General features: G+C 41.2%; 1 protein-coding gene across 5 annotated transcripts in view; it reads right to left on the reverse strand.

Annotated features, from left to right (window-relative positions):
* Positions 1 to 16,147, reverse strand: part of RUFY3 (RUN and FYVE domain containing 3) — an 82,332-nt gene that overhangs the window by 21,570 nt on the left and 44,615 nt on the right. For all 5 annotated transcript variants that reach the window (XM_045017533.1, XM_045017531.1, XM_045017532.1 and 2 more), the window contains exons 2-11: positions 14,347 to 14,520; positions 12,045 to 12,162; positions 9,933 to 10,034; positions 7,937 to 8,060; positions 6,649 to 6,710; positions 4,893 to 4,958; positions 4,722 to 4,791; positions 1,680 to 1,772; positions 1,143 to 1,226; positions 289 to 456 (exon numbers count right to left, since the gene is read on the reverse strand). In XM_045017533.1, the coding sequence (XP_044873468.1) occupies positions 289 to 456; positions 1,143 to 1,226; positions 1,680 to 1,772; positions 4,722 to 4,791; positions 4,893 to 4,958; positions 6,649 to 6,710; positions 7,937 to 8,060; positions 9,933 to 10,034; positions 12,045 to 12,162; positions 14,347 to 14,520 (1,061 nt within the window). The remainder of the gene's footprint in view (positions 1 to 288; positions 457 to 1,142; positions 1,227 to 1,679; positions 1,773 to 4,721; positions 4,792 to 4,892; positions 4,959 to 6,648; positions 6,711 to 7,936; positions 8,061 to 9,932; positions 10,035 to 12,044; positions 12,163 to 14,346; positions 14,521 to 16,147) is intronic.

The raw sequence follows: 16,147 nt of genomic DNA on the forward strand, positions 1-16,147 counted from the left end.
ACTCTGACTTTCTACAGAATCTACTGCTTCTGGACCAAGTCATGTTCAGCTTTCCTCAGTTAGAAAGGTTAGCCTCAATGCAGGCTGAGCGTAGAAGGAATCAAATGGAATCCATAGTGAGATTAGGAGATGGGGAAGGATGGGGCAGGGAGGAAAATAAAAGATATACAAGTGATCCTCTTCTTCCCTCACAAATGACTTTCTGATAAGAAAAAAAAGTAGTCTAGTTGGTTCCTACATGCCATATCTACAAAGGGACCATTTCATTTCATTGGCTTCCTTCCCTACCTGCAGCTTGAAAGAGAGTTCATGCTTTAGTGCCCTGAGATCATCTAGTTGCTGTCTGAGTGCCACAAGTGCATCCTGCTTCTCACAAACGTCTTTTTCCAGCATCTTCATGGCCAGCTCCATCTCTTGTCTCATTCCAATCTGCACCTCTAGTTCTTTTTCTACATCCTGAAACACACACATTATGTTTTATAACAAGTCTGACTAGAACATGACTGAACTAATGTGTGATAATCCACCCTGCCCTCCACCCCCATCAACACATACTATTAATCATGTGGCACTACAAACATCCTATTGCCACTATAAATAGAATTTAGAAACTAAATAAAGGAAAACAGATGCCATAACAGCCAAGTACTATAGCTATGTATATGGCTTCACTGGCAACCAATCAGAAAACTATTTGGGCCAAATTTATATTTTTCCTTAGTGAAATGTTTGTAGACCTCTTATTGCACAAGAATACCCCTTTCAACCATTTCCCCCACCCTTATCCCATGTGCTGTGTAACAATAGTTGACAGGTGTCCATGCTGTAGGCTCAAGGATATCATTTAAATTTCTTAAATACAAAAACAGAAGCTCGATGCATGTTTTGTGTGATGTTGACCCAAATCTGGTAAGTATTCTGCTGTGAAGCAGGAAAATTACTTCTGGTAGATTGTTTTAAAACAAAATGAAGTTATTACGCAAAGTTATTAATGGTTATTAAGCAAGGTATTTTGGAATACTATCACCCTTACTTGCATCTTGGACCATAACGCGTACCCTTTGCAAAAGCTAATTGTTAGACAATGAATGACTATATAAAACATAATACTTTACCGAATTCTGAGTTTAGACCAAGCTTACCAGCCGTAGCTGAGTCTCCTCCTTTAACTGTTTCCGTGCTTCACTCAGTGCAAGTCCATCTGCAGTTCTGTCTTGCTTAGTTACCTAGAGTTAACAGAGAACAAATCAGATGGCAATCAAACTATCAGAATCCTCATATTTGTTGATTTGCTTCTGCCGTTTTCAAACGTCGACAGTCTTCATTAAGTTAATACAGAAGTAACATCCTTGTGACATTACTATTGCCCTCCGCCAACACGCGTTATTTAATGCAATTATGTATAATCAGTCTAGCCATCTGCAGGATGTATATAATAGGATTCTAAGTATGAACAATTTATAAAATCTGATGAAATATCTTTATAATTTCAAAAAGTAGAAATAGATTCTGTAGTGGATACCAATATCTTTTATCTGGTTAAGTAAAATCTTTGAAACAGTTCTATGGAGTTCCCCTTGATTGTAGAAAAAAAGATGGGCTTGAGTAATGAGCATGCCAATGGCACAAGTAAGTGTGAGTCCCACTTTAAAAAAAATAGATTCATAACACACACTGACCTTACGATTACTTTCCAAGAGGTAAGAACTTTCTTCTTTAACTCGTTCCATCTCTTCTTGCAGTGTTATAATCCTGTTGTTTGCAACTGCAAGCTGTAAACAAAACCAGAGACTTGTAACTTAGACGCAGATGTTTCACTTGGCTGGTTGGACAGCTATTTACACTACTTGGATACCAACGTGCTCAGGCACTCAGCTAAGACAGTGATGGGTGCGATATGAGAATCTTAACAGGCCTATTTGGGGCAGTGGTTCTTTGTCCTACTCCATGCTCGAATTCCTGGGAGAAAGACATCCATGGCCAACAGATTACTTATTTTAATACAGAAGCAAACCAAAGTAACTTGGAAAAGCTTTTCCACATAGCGAATTACTTTGTAAATCATAACTTATGTAACCTCCTCCACTCAACAAAAGCTCAATGACATGGCAAGATGTTGGTTGAGTGGTTTCATTATGTGACAAAACTGGATAAAAAAGATCCTGACAGGACCATAATTCTTTTGTACAATTCATGCAAAATGCATGAATTGATATGACATGCAACACAATTAGTTAGCTACGTGCCGCAAATAGTTTTGGTGGGCAGAGTTATTACAATGTCAGTTATTACTTTAACCAGTATGGAAACTCCACTGAGCGACCAGAAAAACTGTTTATCAACAAATACTTTGATAAGTACTGCAATCAATTTGGTAGGAGACATGAATATGTTTGCTTAGCACAGCATATGAATTTTGCAGGCTTTAAACAAAAGGCCATTTATTACAGTATAACTAAAAACAGCAGCATAATCAGGCTGCCTTTTAAAGTACTCAATTTTTAATTGCACAATATAACAAAACTTTTCTTCCTTACCCACGTGAGTAGATACAGTCAGATCCACTAGTGAAATTGGATGCCAGAGGAGAGACTGCAAAACTTTTGTAACAGGACCATCTGAATATGTATCTTTGGAACTGTTCACTAACCAGATATATAAAGCTATCTGGAGTGAGCAAAACATGAAAAATGTAAGGCCATTACGGTCCTTTTCCAGAGATATTTTCATCTTTATTATCATAGCACCTAGAGATCCTAATTAATATCAGACCCCCTCTTGTGCTAAGAGTCTACATCCCAAAGAGCACCTAATCTAAACAGACAAAAGAGACAAGAGTTCAAACTCATTATTCCCCATTTTACATGGGAAACTGAGGCAAAGAGATTAACTGACTTGTCCAAAGTCATACAGGAGGCCTGTCACAGAATGGGAAAGATTAGAATGCATTTCTGGCTTTAAGGTGAACTACAAAGCAAAAATGGAAAAGAAAAAAAAGTTATATCTAGATTTGTGTATTGACTGACGTAAGTGACCAGTCTGTGGGGGTTTTCTGCAGAGTGACATTTTTATTTATATTCAGCAAATTTTGAGCAGATACAGGAAAAAGTCATCTTTACATTTCAACGTACACTATGACAACACCAAGGAAAAGCCGATACAGAAGCAGATATTTACCAAAGAAATACATTTTTAAACAAACATCCTCTGAAAATTTCTTCATAAATTCCCAGTTCACTGAAGATTTTCATAGATTCACAGGTTCCAAGGCCAGAATGGACCATTGAGAGCACCTAGACTGACCTCCTGTATAACACAGGCCATAGAACTTTCCCCAAATAATTCCTGTTTGAACAAGAGAGAATCTTTCAGAAAAAGATCCAATCTTGATTTAAAAGTTGCTAGTGATGGAAAATCTACCACAATCTTTGATAAATTGATCCAGTGACTAAATTACCTTCACTTTTTAAAATGTATACCTTATTTCCAGTCTGGATGGGTCTAGTTTTGACTTCCAACCGTTGGATCTTATCAAACCTTTTTGTTTGTTAGACTGAAGAGCCCATCATCCACAATTTGTACTTCACCTAGGTACTGACAGACTATGATCAAGTCACTCCTTAACCTTCACTTCATTAAGCTAAATATGGTGATAGACTTGAGTTCCTCAATCTAAGTCATGTTTTCTAATCCTTTAATCATTCTTGTGGCTCCTTCTTTGAACTCTCACTCACTGAACAACATTCTTTAATTGTGAACACCGGTACTGGATATTTTATTCCAGCAGCAGTTGCACCAGTGCAAATTCAGAGGAGTAAAATAGCCTCTCTACTCCTACTTGAGATTCCCGTTTACACATGCAAGGATCATATAAGCTTTTGGCCACAGTGTCACACTGGTAGCTCATGTTCATCAGATTATCCACTATGACTCTCACATCTTGTTCAGAGGTTCTGCTTCCAAAAATAGAGTCCTCTGTCCTGTAAGCATGGTCTACGTTCTTTGTTCCTAGATATATACTTTTGTATTTGACCACATTAAAACACTTTGTTTGCTTGCGCCCAGCTTACCAAGTGATTCAGATCACTCTTTATCAGTGACCTGTCCTCTTCATTATCTACTACTCCCCCAATTTTTGGGTCATCTGCAAACTTTACCAGTAATGATTTTATGATTTATTTTCCAGATCATTAAAAAAAAAAAAGGCTAAATAGCGAAAGGCCTGCAACTGATCCATGCGAGACCCCACTAGAAACACACCTGCTTGAGGATTCTCCATTTACAATTACATTTTGAGACCTATCAGTTAGTCAGCTTTTAATCCATTTAATGTGTACCACGATAATTTTGTATCATTCTGTTTTGTTTTTAATCAAAATGTTGTGTGGTGGCAAGCCAAGATGTCTCATACAATCCATTCTGGGACACATTCTGATGCCTTCCAATAAGCGGAAAGTATCAATAAGATTTCAGAGAGGAGAAAAGTTTTTTTTTAATAGTTAATTTAAAAAAAAGCATTCTTTTGTGGAGGGTCCTTCATGCCTAGTTAGTGGCAACAAACAACACAACCCTGTGCTTAACTCAGTTTTCATTTCAACTTTCCAGTTCACCTTTAACAGACATCAGTCATTATAACTTAATTCAGGAATCAGGTATTGCTTCTGCCTTAATTCAGGATTTCACAGGGCAATGAAGATGCACCCCTTTTCTGTTACACCTACCTCTTCAGTAAGTTTAGTGTTGGATTTTTCTAAAGCATCCACCTTTGCCTGCAGATTGTTTACAGTGGCACTGTCAAATTAAAGAGAAAAAGCTACTGGTTACTTGAAAAATAAATATAACAACCATTCTATGTCTTTTAGATCATACCATAAGAGAAAAGAACTTATTACCTTAAGTGTCTATTGAGTTCTTCTACATAATTTTTCTGGTCCAGAATAGCAGTTATCTGACCATCTCTGAAAAACAGACACAGTGACTAGTCAGTGCTTCCTGATATACAGTTCTCTGCCAACCTACAAGCAACGATTGTCTCATGGGACTATAGGAATGGCTAAAGCTCAGGCCATAGCCAGCTCATCTTTAATCCTTCAGATACTGGTCAGTTCTGTGGTGTTTCCTGAGGCCTCTAAGGAGGCAATTGTTCTTTACAGAAAGGAAGGTCTGTTACCATTGGGAAGAAAGGCCAGGACTACCAGGGAGAGCTAGTTCTACCTCATCCAACCTTCCCTACCAAGAATGTCCCCTCCATCTTGACCTGTTTCGGTTGTCGCTGAAGTGGGAGGGATTCCTAGCATGGAGCCTAAAGTGGTTCCATGATGAATGGGGCTGTCTGAGGCAGAGGTAACAGGCATGCTGTCACTTCAAAATGCTTATATGGGGCCAAAAGAAGAATATAGAGTGGAATCATTCAGCAGATGAAGGGGAGAGGAGAAAGAGAAAACATTTATCTTTGCTCCCATCTCTCAACTTCAGATTCTAGTCAAGGATATTCATCTTTAAAGTTCTCAGAGTAGACAGGTCAGTGCAGACAACATTGCTATCTAAGAACTATCTGTACCTGAGAAGAAGGCTATTTGGATTGCGATGGAGTCTACAGGACTGAGTGTGAATTCCTCCATGTGACATACATATATTGAAAGATGAGAGCAGTTGTAATCTGTGCCTTTATATAAATTAGTTACAGCCCTTGACTTCGGACAAGTCAGTACAACCTTTAGCAGGACAAAGTTTGTATAATGTGCACAACTGAATGCCCAATCAAGGAAGACATTTTGATTAGCAAGAGAAAATACAAATAAACAAGTACCAGTATTGTTCTGTGTACTGCCTTCAAGCTTAACAAAACAAAGTCATCCCCCTATGATCCATTCAACAAAAGCTGAAACCAGACTTTGTTTCATGCATTTCCAGCATGAAAAGTTAAATAAAAACAAATTAATTTTCAAAAATGACAAATACAAGAGGAAAGTGTAAACTACTTCACTCTGATGAACCAAGGTAACACCAAATGAATGGAAAATGATAGAACTTCTGATCAATGAAGAAGAGGAGTTAATGGATTTCAGAAGTACAGCAAGTCATATTTGTATGTATTATATAGTCCTGTATTTTTCCATCTCCTGTTCCTATACAGTGTTATACATCTACTTGCATATATGCAGGTACAAGAACTCAAACTAATCCGATAAGTACATTCTGGTTCATTTACGCAGTGGGGGATTTCTTATATATCCCCCCCTATGATGCTAGAGATTGAAGACACTTTTACTGGTAATGTAATTGTTTGGAAAAAAAATCCCAAACCACGCAGCTCTTAAACTGAAAGAGCTCTAGAAAATGGCCCACCACAAGTTTGATTGCTGTGCCTTTTTGCTTTGTAAAATGTGCTCCGATTTAATTGCTGGTTAGGTCAATAAAAGCAACCCCTGGACCCTGAGATTCGGGATACTTTCCTGTTCTTTCCTTTGTTAGCTTTCTGAATTCCATCCCAGAACTACAATTAGAACAAAAATGGAATTCAGCATGACTGCAGGGTTTTAATTAAAACTACAGGATTATGGGGCAACTTGTAATACTACTCAAAAACCAAATTAACCCCCCTCCTGGGAAAAAAAAAAAAAGGGACAAGTTTCCCTTTGTACTTACCCTTCATTGCCCTTACTGCTGTTGGTGTCCTTCAAGTACATTGAAAAATCAATAACTCCAACCTACAAAGGAAGATTTTAGTATTTTACATATGGCTGTATAACTCTTCCTAAATATTACTCTTTTTAGCTACACAATTTCAGTGTCACTGGTGTGTTTATAAGCTCAATAAATCCATTATACCAACAATCTACCCAGAACTGATCAAAACAAGGATGAGCTCAAGCAGAAGGTCAAGTTGCTACCCTTTGTAATGTAAGTGGAGTACTGGAAGGAGGGAAGGACAGCAGATCTTGATCAACACACTCCTATACACACCAGCTACGTAAGCCGAATCAGACATGCATGTTAACTTACTTCCCTTCTGTTAACAGCTATAAACGATTTCCTGACATACGCTTTTCGAAAAACTAATACTCCTGACCCCAGTCAGAGCAGCATTACCCCTTCTTTTCAGTTCTCTTCTCCAGCTTCATTTCTCAGTTTTCACTTCCTCCTCCTTTGCCATGTAGTAAGTTTCACTCTGCTGTTTGCGGCCTGTATGCAGATCATAATGAGGACCAGCAGCAAAGAGAAACAGAAGGGATGGTCTCTCAGGCTGGTCATTAAAAAAAAAAAAATGAACAAAGGGAACAGAGGCAGTAGCACTCCGCCAGCGTAGAGACAGATCATTGCTGCACAGTAGGCAGGGCCGGCTCCAGACCCCAGCGCGCCATGCGCGCGCGGGGCGGCATTCTAACGGGAGGGCGGCAGGCGGGTCCAGCGGACCTTCCGCAGCCCTAAGCTCCACCGTAGGCGCGGGACCAGCGGCACGTCTGCAGGAGGTCCCGTGGAGGCGCGGGACCGGCACCCGGCAGCGCGGGCAGCGCGAACGGCGCAGCGCGCCGCCCTGCTTGGGGCGGCGGAATTCGTAGAGCCGCCCCTGACAGTAGGTAGCCACGGAAAGTGTTCTGTCAGCACTTCTATGTAAAAAAGATGTTACATCTAAATGTAGAAACCAAGTACAAAAGGTTCACCTCCAATGGCAAATATTAAGTAGGAGGAACCAGTAGGGGGAAAAAAAAAACCAGCAAATAAGACACACACACTTTTTATCCTGCAAAACTCAGTGTTACCGTTTGGAGCCAATACAATCCCAGAAGCAAATACTTACAGTATTCCCTTTGTTTAACTAATTGGTATAATCTAAAACTATACAATCAAAAACCAGCATAATTTTGGTGAGTGCAATTCATCCCAGAAACACTTATTACAGCTAGATATTATGATGATTAATAATATCCAATACCTGTGAATCCAAGTCTTCTCCTTTCATGCAGAAGTTTGCATCAATGACATTCAACCCTACTAGGAGGCCAGCAATTATGTGACCTTCCTCTTCCATTATGAGAGCATTAGGCTCGTAAAATTCACTGCAAGATGCACCAAAACAGACAGTAAGTGTTACATGACTAAAATCTTTAAAAAAACAAGTTGGAGTTTGAAGAGACACTTACAGATAAATTGGCATGAGCTCTATTACCCACTACACTCCTGCCCTGTGATCTTATAAGACAACAATAAAGTGTTAACACCCTCCCCTCGTACCTGGTTAGACGGCCAGCCGCTAGCGGACAGTCTATACATCAGCTGTACATGGCTCTATCAACATACTGCTGCTCTGACCTGAGAGAGCTCTAGAAAGGAGGATCTCTCAACTTGCTAAGCCATGAATGTGAGACAAAGGCCCAACATAAGGGAGGCTTGATAGCTCTATAGGCATGTCCTGCACATGGTAAGTTACTGCAGACAGGTCTCGGGTTTCCAGCTTTGACTGATGTAATATATCACTCATTTATTTTTCAAATTAAAAGCAAAAGAGTCATGAATGCTAAGCTAATATTAAACTTTAAAAAAGTTGCATATCCTAATTTTTCTCTGTTATAAACCTCCGCTCTGACAATAGACCACCCTACATTTCCCTAGTGGTAATTTCAAGCTTCTCCACCCCCGCTCAAGATAACTGAAGGAATTAAAAAATGAATAGTCATAAAGCCAAAAACACTAAAACCTCATAACAAAGAAAAATAGGCATGCAATTATGCAATACTACTTAGCACTTTTCATCCATAGATCTCACAGCACTTTACAGAGTATCATTATTGCTGTGATGGGGTGACCACGTAGGCCTAATAACTCCACAGCCTGCACCTGGAGGAAGAACCAGGGAGCAGGGATGGATTGTAAACAGGCTCAGCTGGGAAGGAAGAGGCAGGGCCTACAAAGTCAGGAAGCTGGCAACAGATGAGGCTGGGCTGCTGGGAAAGGGCAGTCACTCCCTGGGAAGAGGGAGGAGTGTTTGGAGGCTGCAGAGGTGTATAGCCAGCATTGCTCCCTGAGAGGAGGGAGTGTGAAACTGGCAGACCCTGGGAGAAGGAAGGGTGAGGCACACTAGTAGGAAGCATCCCAGGGAGTACACAGCAAGGTTGGGGACTGAGCAGATTTTGGCTGCATGTTGTAGGGTTCCCTGGCTGGAAGCTGGAGTAGAGGGTGGGCCTGGGTGTCCTACCCGCCGCTGTTGGAAGTGGCACTAGAGAGGCAATGAATGGGAAGACTGCCTGGGTCACTGTGAGAGTGACAGAGAATTGCAGGACTGTACCCCAGAATGGTGGGGGGAAATGCTGAGTGACCTAGATGGAGGGCTGAGTCAAGAAGAGGACAACACTGAGGTTCCTGAAGAGAGAGAGAGGACCTGCAGACCAGAGATGGATGGAGCGATGGCATGCAAACCACAGAAGGGGGAATGACCTCAAGAGCTAATCCCCAGAGGGACCAGGAGGTGGCGCCAGATGAGCAGTGAGTGGCGCACCCTGTGACAATTTCCACTTTATGGATGGGGAAACGGAGGTACAGAGAAGTGAAGTGACTTGCCAAAAGCCCTGTGCCCTATCCACTGAACAACACTGCCTCCCCACAATACAGACCCCTTACTCCAGTTACCTGTATTACAGCACCTCTATAATAAATGAAATGTCTGGATCTTTTGCATGCTGTTATAAACAGTGGAAGACAATGGCTTTTACATTGCAAGCAGAAAGCTGAACAGTTCCCCATCCCTCAAAACAAGCTCTAGATTTCACCAGTGCCACTGTCCCAAATCAGAAGTACAAGTACAACTGATACTCCAGTGTTGCAGAGTAATAAAAAAGCATTATAAAATGTCCTTTGAGTGCAATGGACCTACATCACTTGAGGACAGAGAATGAAACAAAAATCTCAGATTCAAGAGAGAAAGAATTGCTCACCTGAGAAGATCCTTTCTGTTAATCAAAGCTTTCATGTATTCTGAAAGCTTCTTCTGCATTAAGGCCAGGCGAAGCCAGGCTCTTCCTCTACCCGCAGGCGTCCTACCAAAGCCCAGAACCAAAACAAAGAAATTACTCACATATTATAACGCATATATTCACCCAGAGCTTGAATGTCTTACTCTGCTTGAAATCTCTGCAATCTACACATTATCTCAAAGGTGCAGCTTTCAGCAATTACTGTAGGTGGAAATTTGGGTATGAAACTGCAAGTGTTCACATACAGTGTTTATCCATGCAATCATTTATCTTTTTCTTCTATTTCCCATCTTCCCTTTTTACTCCTCTTGGATGCTGTTTCTGCAGAGAGCTAGCAGTACTTATCTAGACAAAGATTATGGGAAACATTTGGAGAAATCAAGCAATGGGGCATGGATATAGAAACATGTCAAACGCAATTGTTATACTAGGCAAGTTAATAGAACAATTCAGCCACATTCATTCTGGACTTTAACACAGTGTGGGTGCCCAAATCTCTCTCAGGTAGCCAATCCTCAGCCTGTTGAAGAGCTAAACAGGGGAGTTGGAGTACTGATTAAATATGGATCTCTCAATGCTAGGTGAAGTTCTGAACATATCAAACAAGAATGTTTTATGGTTCAGATAGTTAATCTTTCACACTTTCCTCCTTCGCCCATTTTGGCCAGCAAGTGGAACGTACACCGTTTTAGAAATGTAGAAACTGACATGCTGGATCAGAGCAATGGCTCACCTAGTCTGATATGCTGCAGAGCAGCCAGTGGCCAATGCTTCAAAGGAAGGTGTAAATCCCCCATATAAACAGTAGCATGATTAGAGGGAAATTATTTTTCACCTCCCAGCACTTAGTCAACTGGCTTGTATCATGAAGCATGTGGAGGACTTAATTTTCTTATTCCAGATAGTGTAACCTAAGATATTTTTGTTATCCTTGTATGTTTTCTTTTTTAATGCTACAGTGCTCTGGGCCTTTGTAACATTTTGTGCCATCAGTTTACATGTGTACAAAGGTTGGAGTTTGTTGGTTAATCTGTTTTAATTTTGTTGCCTATTAATTTTATTGTTTATCCCCTTGTTCTTTTATAAAAGGAAAGAGTAAATAATGCACCCTGATCCTACAAGCTGTACCATGCAGGCAGACTCTGTATAGAACTCCAGTGAAATCAGGGAGCATGAGGCTCTAGCTACATGGAACAACTTTCAGGATTAGAGCTTCAGTTATGAATACAGGAGACACTTTGTATGATTTGTTATTTTATGTATCTCTGTCACGTTGCCTATTCATCTCCTCTCTGAACTAAGCGGTCTTAATACTTAGTCCCTCCTCATGGGGCAGTTCTCCTATGCCTCTGTTCATTTTTGTTGCACTTCTGTAGTTATTTCCTATTTCTGCTATATTCTTTTTCAAAAGGGGAAGCAAAACTGAACACAGGATCTCAGGTTGCTATATAATAGAAAGGTACTTTATTTCCAGAACTATTTTGTCTCCCTAATGCAATCTAACATCTTGTTTGCCTTTTTGGTCACTACCAAGTCTTCCTTTTATTTAAATTAAAAGAAAAGGATTTTAAAAAGTCAATCAACCTTTGTATCTCCAGTGTTTCAAGGTATCACAGAAAATTCTTATCTAATGTTCTCCCTCTTTTTTCAATCCCTCCCTCTTTAATGCCACTTTTCTTGAGCTAGAGTGAAAGACTCAGTAAGGCCTGTTTTTGGTCCCTCCAGATTTCATCATTTATTTATTGCCAGTACTAAGCGTTCAGTTGTTCAGGAAGCCCCGTTGCTCTTTTATGAAGAGAAAACATCCTCACCATCACTAATTCCTTTGCCTGTTTTGGTTAGAAGCTGCAGAAAAAGACCTATTAATTGCTTTCACTTTTATCTCTTACTTACAATTAAACCCTACAGTACTGAGTCAACAATGCAATGCTGTGGGGGAGGGGAGGTGCGGTAAATGCAATTTTGGATAGCATTAGCCCCGCAGCCTGAGCCCTGTGAGCCAGAGCCAGCTGACATGGGCCAGCCGCGAGTGTTTTACTGAAGTAGTGTAGACATACCCAGGATTTCACTTACTTAAGCCCCGGCAGATCTTTAACACTTGCTGTGATCTCTCCAGCTTCAGGAACAAGCTTCTCTACCAGCTCCAGAGGTCCCCAAAATGACTTATTTTGTCCCAGAAAAGTCTTCTTGGCTAGAACAAGAAATATAAATAGACGATTAGTTTCTCTTGCATCTGTACTGTCTTAAATACATTCTCAAATTTGTTCTAAGTGGAACTAAAAGCAGAAGTGAGACTGACCCAGGGTGTCTGGCCCAGTAAATGAAGCAGGGCCAGCTCTCCTATGCTAGCGCAGGGGCTGCATTTGGCAAATTAAGAGGGCAAGGTGACACCTGGGGGCTGTAAGGTCAGGGAAACCCTGGTGAGACTCATTCAGAAGAGGGTCTCTCAGGAAAGCTGCAGAGAGCAGAAAGCTTTCTGAAGGCCCTCCCTGGGAAGAGAGCCTGTATGTTTGGGATCTGGGAGAAGGCTGAAGGTGGGAGAGCAGCAAGAGGGGTTTGCTGGCTGGTGTCCTCAAGCCAGAATTGGAAGAGGCTGAAGGCAGGAGCAAGCAGCAGAGGGAGTTGCCTGCTGGCTCTAAGCTGGAGAGGGCTGATGGCAGGGTTGCACGTCAGCTGGAAGGGCTGTGCAGCTTATCCGCTGACACCTCCAGGGCCAGAGACCTGGACCCAGAGGAACCATGACAGGGCTGGGGGAGTAAGAGATGGTCCCAGCACAGAGGCTGTGAGGGTTCCCACCGGGAAGAGCAGGGCTGCACACCAGCTGGAAGGGCTGTGCTGGAGAGCCGAGGCTTGGTGAAGGACGCTGGAGCTGTATATTGAATGGACTATGGTTGTGGGACCTTGGTTATGATTTATGTTCATGGAACTTCTGTAATAAATTAACTATACAAGGACTATCTTTATACTTGGGAGGACTCCGTAGACTATTTCTATGGGGGGGGGGGGAGGAGCGGGGGAGAACTGAGGCAGGTGTGCCAGTCATGCCACAATCTGCTACAGGAGCGTGCTCCAGTCCAGACCTCTAGAAAGTTCTGGTTTCAGAATTATTACTGACAATGCTCTCCTGAAATTTATATTTAACTTCCTGTAAACAGCTGGGTTCAGGGATAGATTCAGAACCAGAAAATTATACTTACTACTTGCCCAGTGTGACTGATTACTTTTTATGTTTTCAGGCACAGGAGATATTGGTATCAGTAAGTATGAGGACACTGCAATTGCTCAGGGCTTGAAACAGACACTTCCTAAGCAAAGGCAGGTACCAAATATGGTACCTAGGGGCCCACCTGCGAAAGCCAGAACAACATACAGGTGAGCACTCTAGCCTCTTCACCAACAGCAGCTGCTGGGCTAGAATTTCTACCAGGATGTTGTCATGGGCCTTTCTTCTGGGTGTGGGGTGGCATCACCTGTCAGGTCAGCATCATGCTAGTAAGTAACAACTTCATCCCTTCTAGCTACTGGAAACTGTGTCTCTTTACTCTCTTGTTCAGCCTCCAACACTCCTTCACAAGGGTAGGGTCCTCACTGCTCTACCCCTCCCATATCTTCTCCCCAACACCTGCCTCCACCCTTGCTCATAGCTTTCTCAAGCAGCAACAAGTTGTGAAATTAATTTGGCTGGCAATTTCACAACTATTCATAGGATTCTGAGCAGCAGCAGTGAAACTGATCCAAAATTTGTTAATGCCAAAGCTAAGGACAGCACTCGATTCAAGGAAGCAGTCTTTCTGCAGAGTTGGGTAGACAACACTCTGTGTTGCTTTATACTCAGGTTACTTTTGGATGGTTATTTTTAAAACCCTAACTAGTTTGTTTCTGTTTCTAACTTGAAAGCAGAAGTATGCTAGAGCAGCAGTCCATTTTATTTTATGTACTACAAGGACTCTATACACACACCAAAACTCCATAACACAGGACATTCTGAAGTCACTTTCATTTACACCATGTCTTTGTAGGACATCAGTCCTTATGCTTCTTAAGGATCAATTTTTTCATTATTACTACTAGAATAAATAGCTGATGGGAACGAATGCCTCTGGCATTCATCATAACATCATCAATCATGACTGATTAATTTATCACATAGGATGCAATGCATAATTCCAAAGGGAATTATTTACCTATAAAACTGGTACATTATTTTAAGAGCATTGCTTAAGAAAAATGTAGCAATATAGTATCTGTCTTTTATTTAGTCTGATTTGGAAGGTAAAATTAAAAAGTTAGATTTTGAAAACTACTATCCTTGGCATTCATATCCCCTATACACAACACAGAGAAGTCAGGTAGGCATTTACAGTAACATTCTTACCTTTCAAGCCATGTTTAAGGCAGTGTTCCATCACTACGAAGAACTGCTGAAGAGGTGCATAGTCAGAGTCCAGTGTTCTGCCCAGATTAAGTGCTGATTCAATCAATCCCTTTATACTCAGTTTAGCCATATTCATCAGGTTCATGCGTTCATTAGCCATGAGATAATTAGGATCTATAAGAAATCAAAAGACAGCATTTGGTAACGAGTTATTTTAAGTACAGTGTATCATCTTTCTATTTCCTTGGTCTTCAAAACTAAGGAATTTAAGGGCTACATTTTTCAAGCGGCAGTGGCCCAGTTTAACCCGAGCCACACCACTCAGGCCTTCTGTTGAGGAAAATTTTCTCTATCGGAATTGACCAAAGGCTTTTTAAAAAAAACTATATTGGCAAAGTTGGAAAACTATATACAGACAGGAAGATAACCAGGCACATGCTGAGGCTGCCCTGATATTTAATTAGTTAAATGAACCTTAAAAGGAACAGTGTTGGAAGACATTCATTAATAGTTTACTTAATGTCTTATAATGCATGACTGAATGTCATGGCAGCCTCACTTGCCCTAAGGACTCACGTAATCTGGCAGGAGGTTGTACCTTTGTTGCATCCAGAAAAGAATGAATAGAAGGAGGGCAGGGAATTAAATGCCAAGAGTACTTTGCTTGTAATTTGCTCTTCTCTCAAAGACAAGGAACTCCAAATTCAATTCAGAAACTATAAGTGACACACATATAGGAGAATATATCTTTTTGAAAAAGCAAAATATTGTACATACAAAAACAAAGTATGAACAGCAAGGCCTCAGGGTGGTATTGTGCTGATCCTTCAAGTTCTAGTTTGAGCCCACATACAATAATCAAAAGCACCACACAGTTGAGACTTATGAGAATTGTTTAAAATTTAAAAAGCCTATTTTCTCTGAGCACTACTGATATTTGCAAACATGCTCCTCTTACTCTTAAGGATTTATCCACCAATTTATCATCCTCTGTCTTGTCTCACATCTCCAACTCTGATGTCTTCTTGTTAATTCAACTGCAACATACCCCAAACTGAGTTGCTTCCCACTCAAAACTCTTTCCATCACACCAATGTTACTAACACGTATCCTTCTTGTGACCACCGACTAGTCAAACTGCAGTTAACTTCTGATGCCTCCTTTCCATCCCCATTGCATTCAGGCCTTTTATTTTATCTTACAACCAAAGACAGTTCCAGAACAGCCTTCCAAGGGGAGCAGTGGGGGCAAAAAACCTAACTGGCTTCAAAACTGAGTTTGGCAAGTTTATGGAGGAAATGGTATGATGGGATAGCCTACAATGGCATGTGGCCCATTGGCGACTGCCACTAGCAAAAATCCCCAGCTGGTGACAATGGGACACTAGAAGGGGAGGGCTCTGAGTTACTACAGAGAATTCTTTCCCAGGCATCTGCCTGGTGGGTCTTACCCACATGCTCAGGGTTTAACTGATAGCCATATTTGAGGTGGGGAAAGAATTATCCCCTGGGTCAGACTGGCAGAGATCCTGAGGGTTTTTTGCCTTCTTCTACAGCATGGTGCATGGGTCATTTGCGAGTTTAAACTAGTGTAAATGGTGGATTCTCCGTAACTTGAAGTCTTTAAACCATGATTTGAGGACTTCAGTAACTCAGCCAGAGGCTAGGGGTCTATTACAGGAGTGGGTGGGTGAGGTTCCGGGGCCTGCGATGTGCAGGAGGCCAGACTAGATGATTACGTGGTACCATCTGACCTTAATGTCTATGAGACGGACTCTCCTCTCATGGCTAGAACCAGAGTA

Source organism: Mauremys mutica, chromosome 5 (genome assembly GCF_020497125.1).
Source record: "Mauremys mutica isolate MM-2020 ecotype Southern chromosome 5, ASM2049712v1, whole genome shotgun sequence".
Classification (NCBI taxonomy): Eukaryota; Metazoa; Chordata; order Testudines; family Geoemydidae; genus Mauremys; species Mauremys mutica.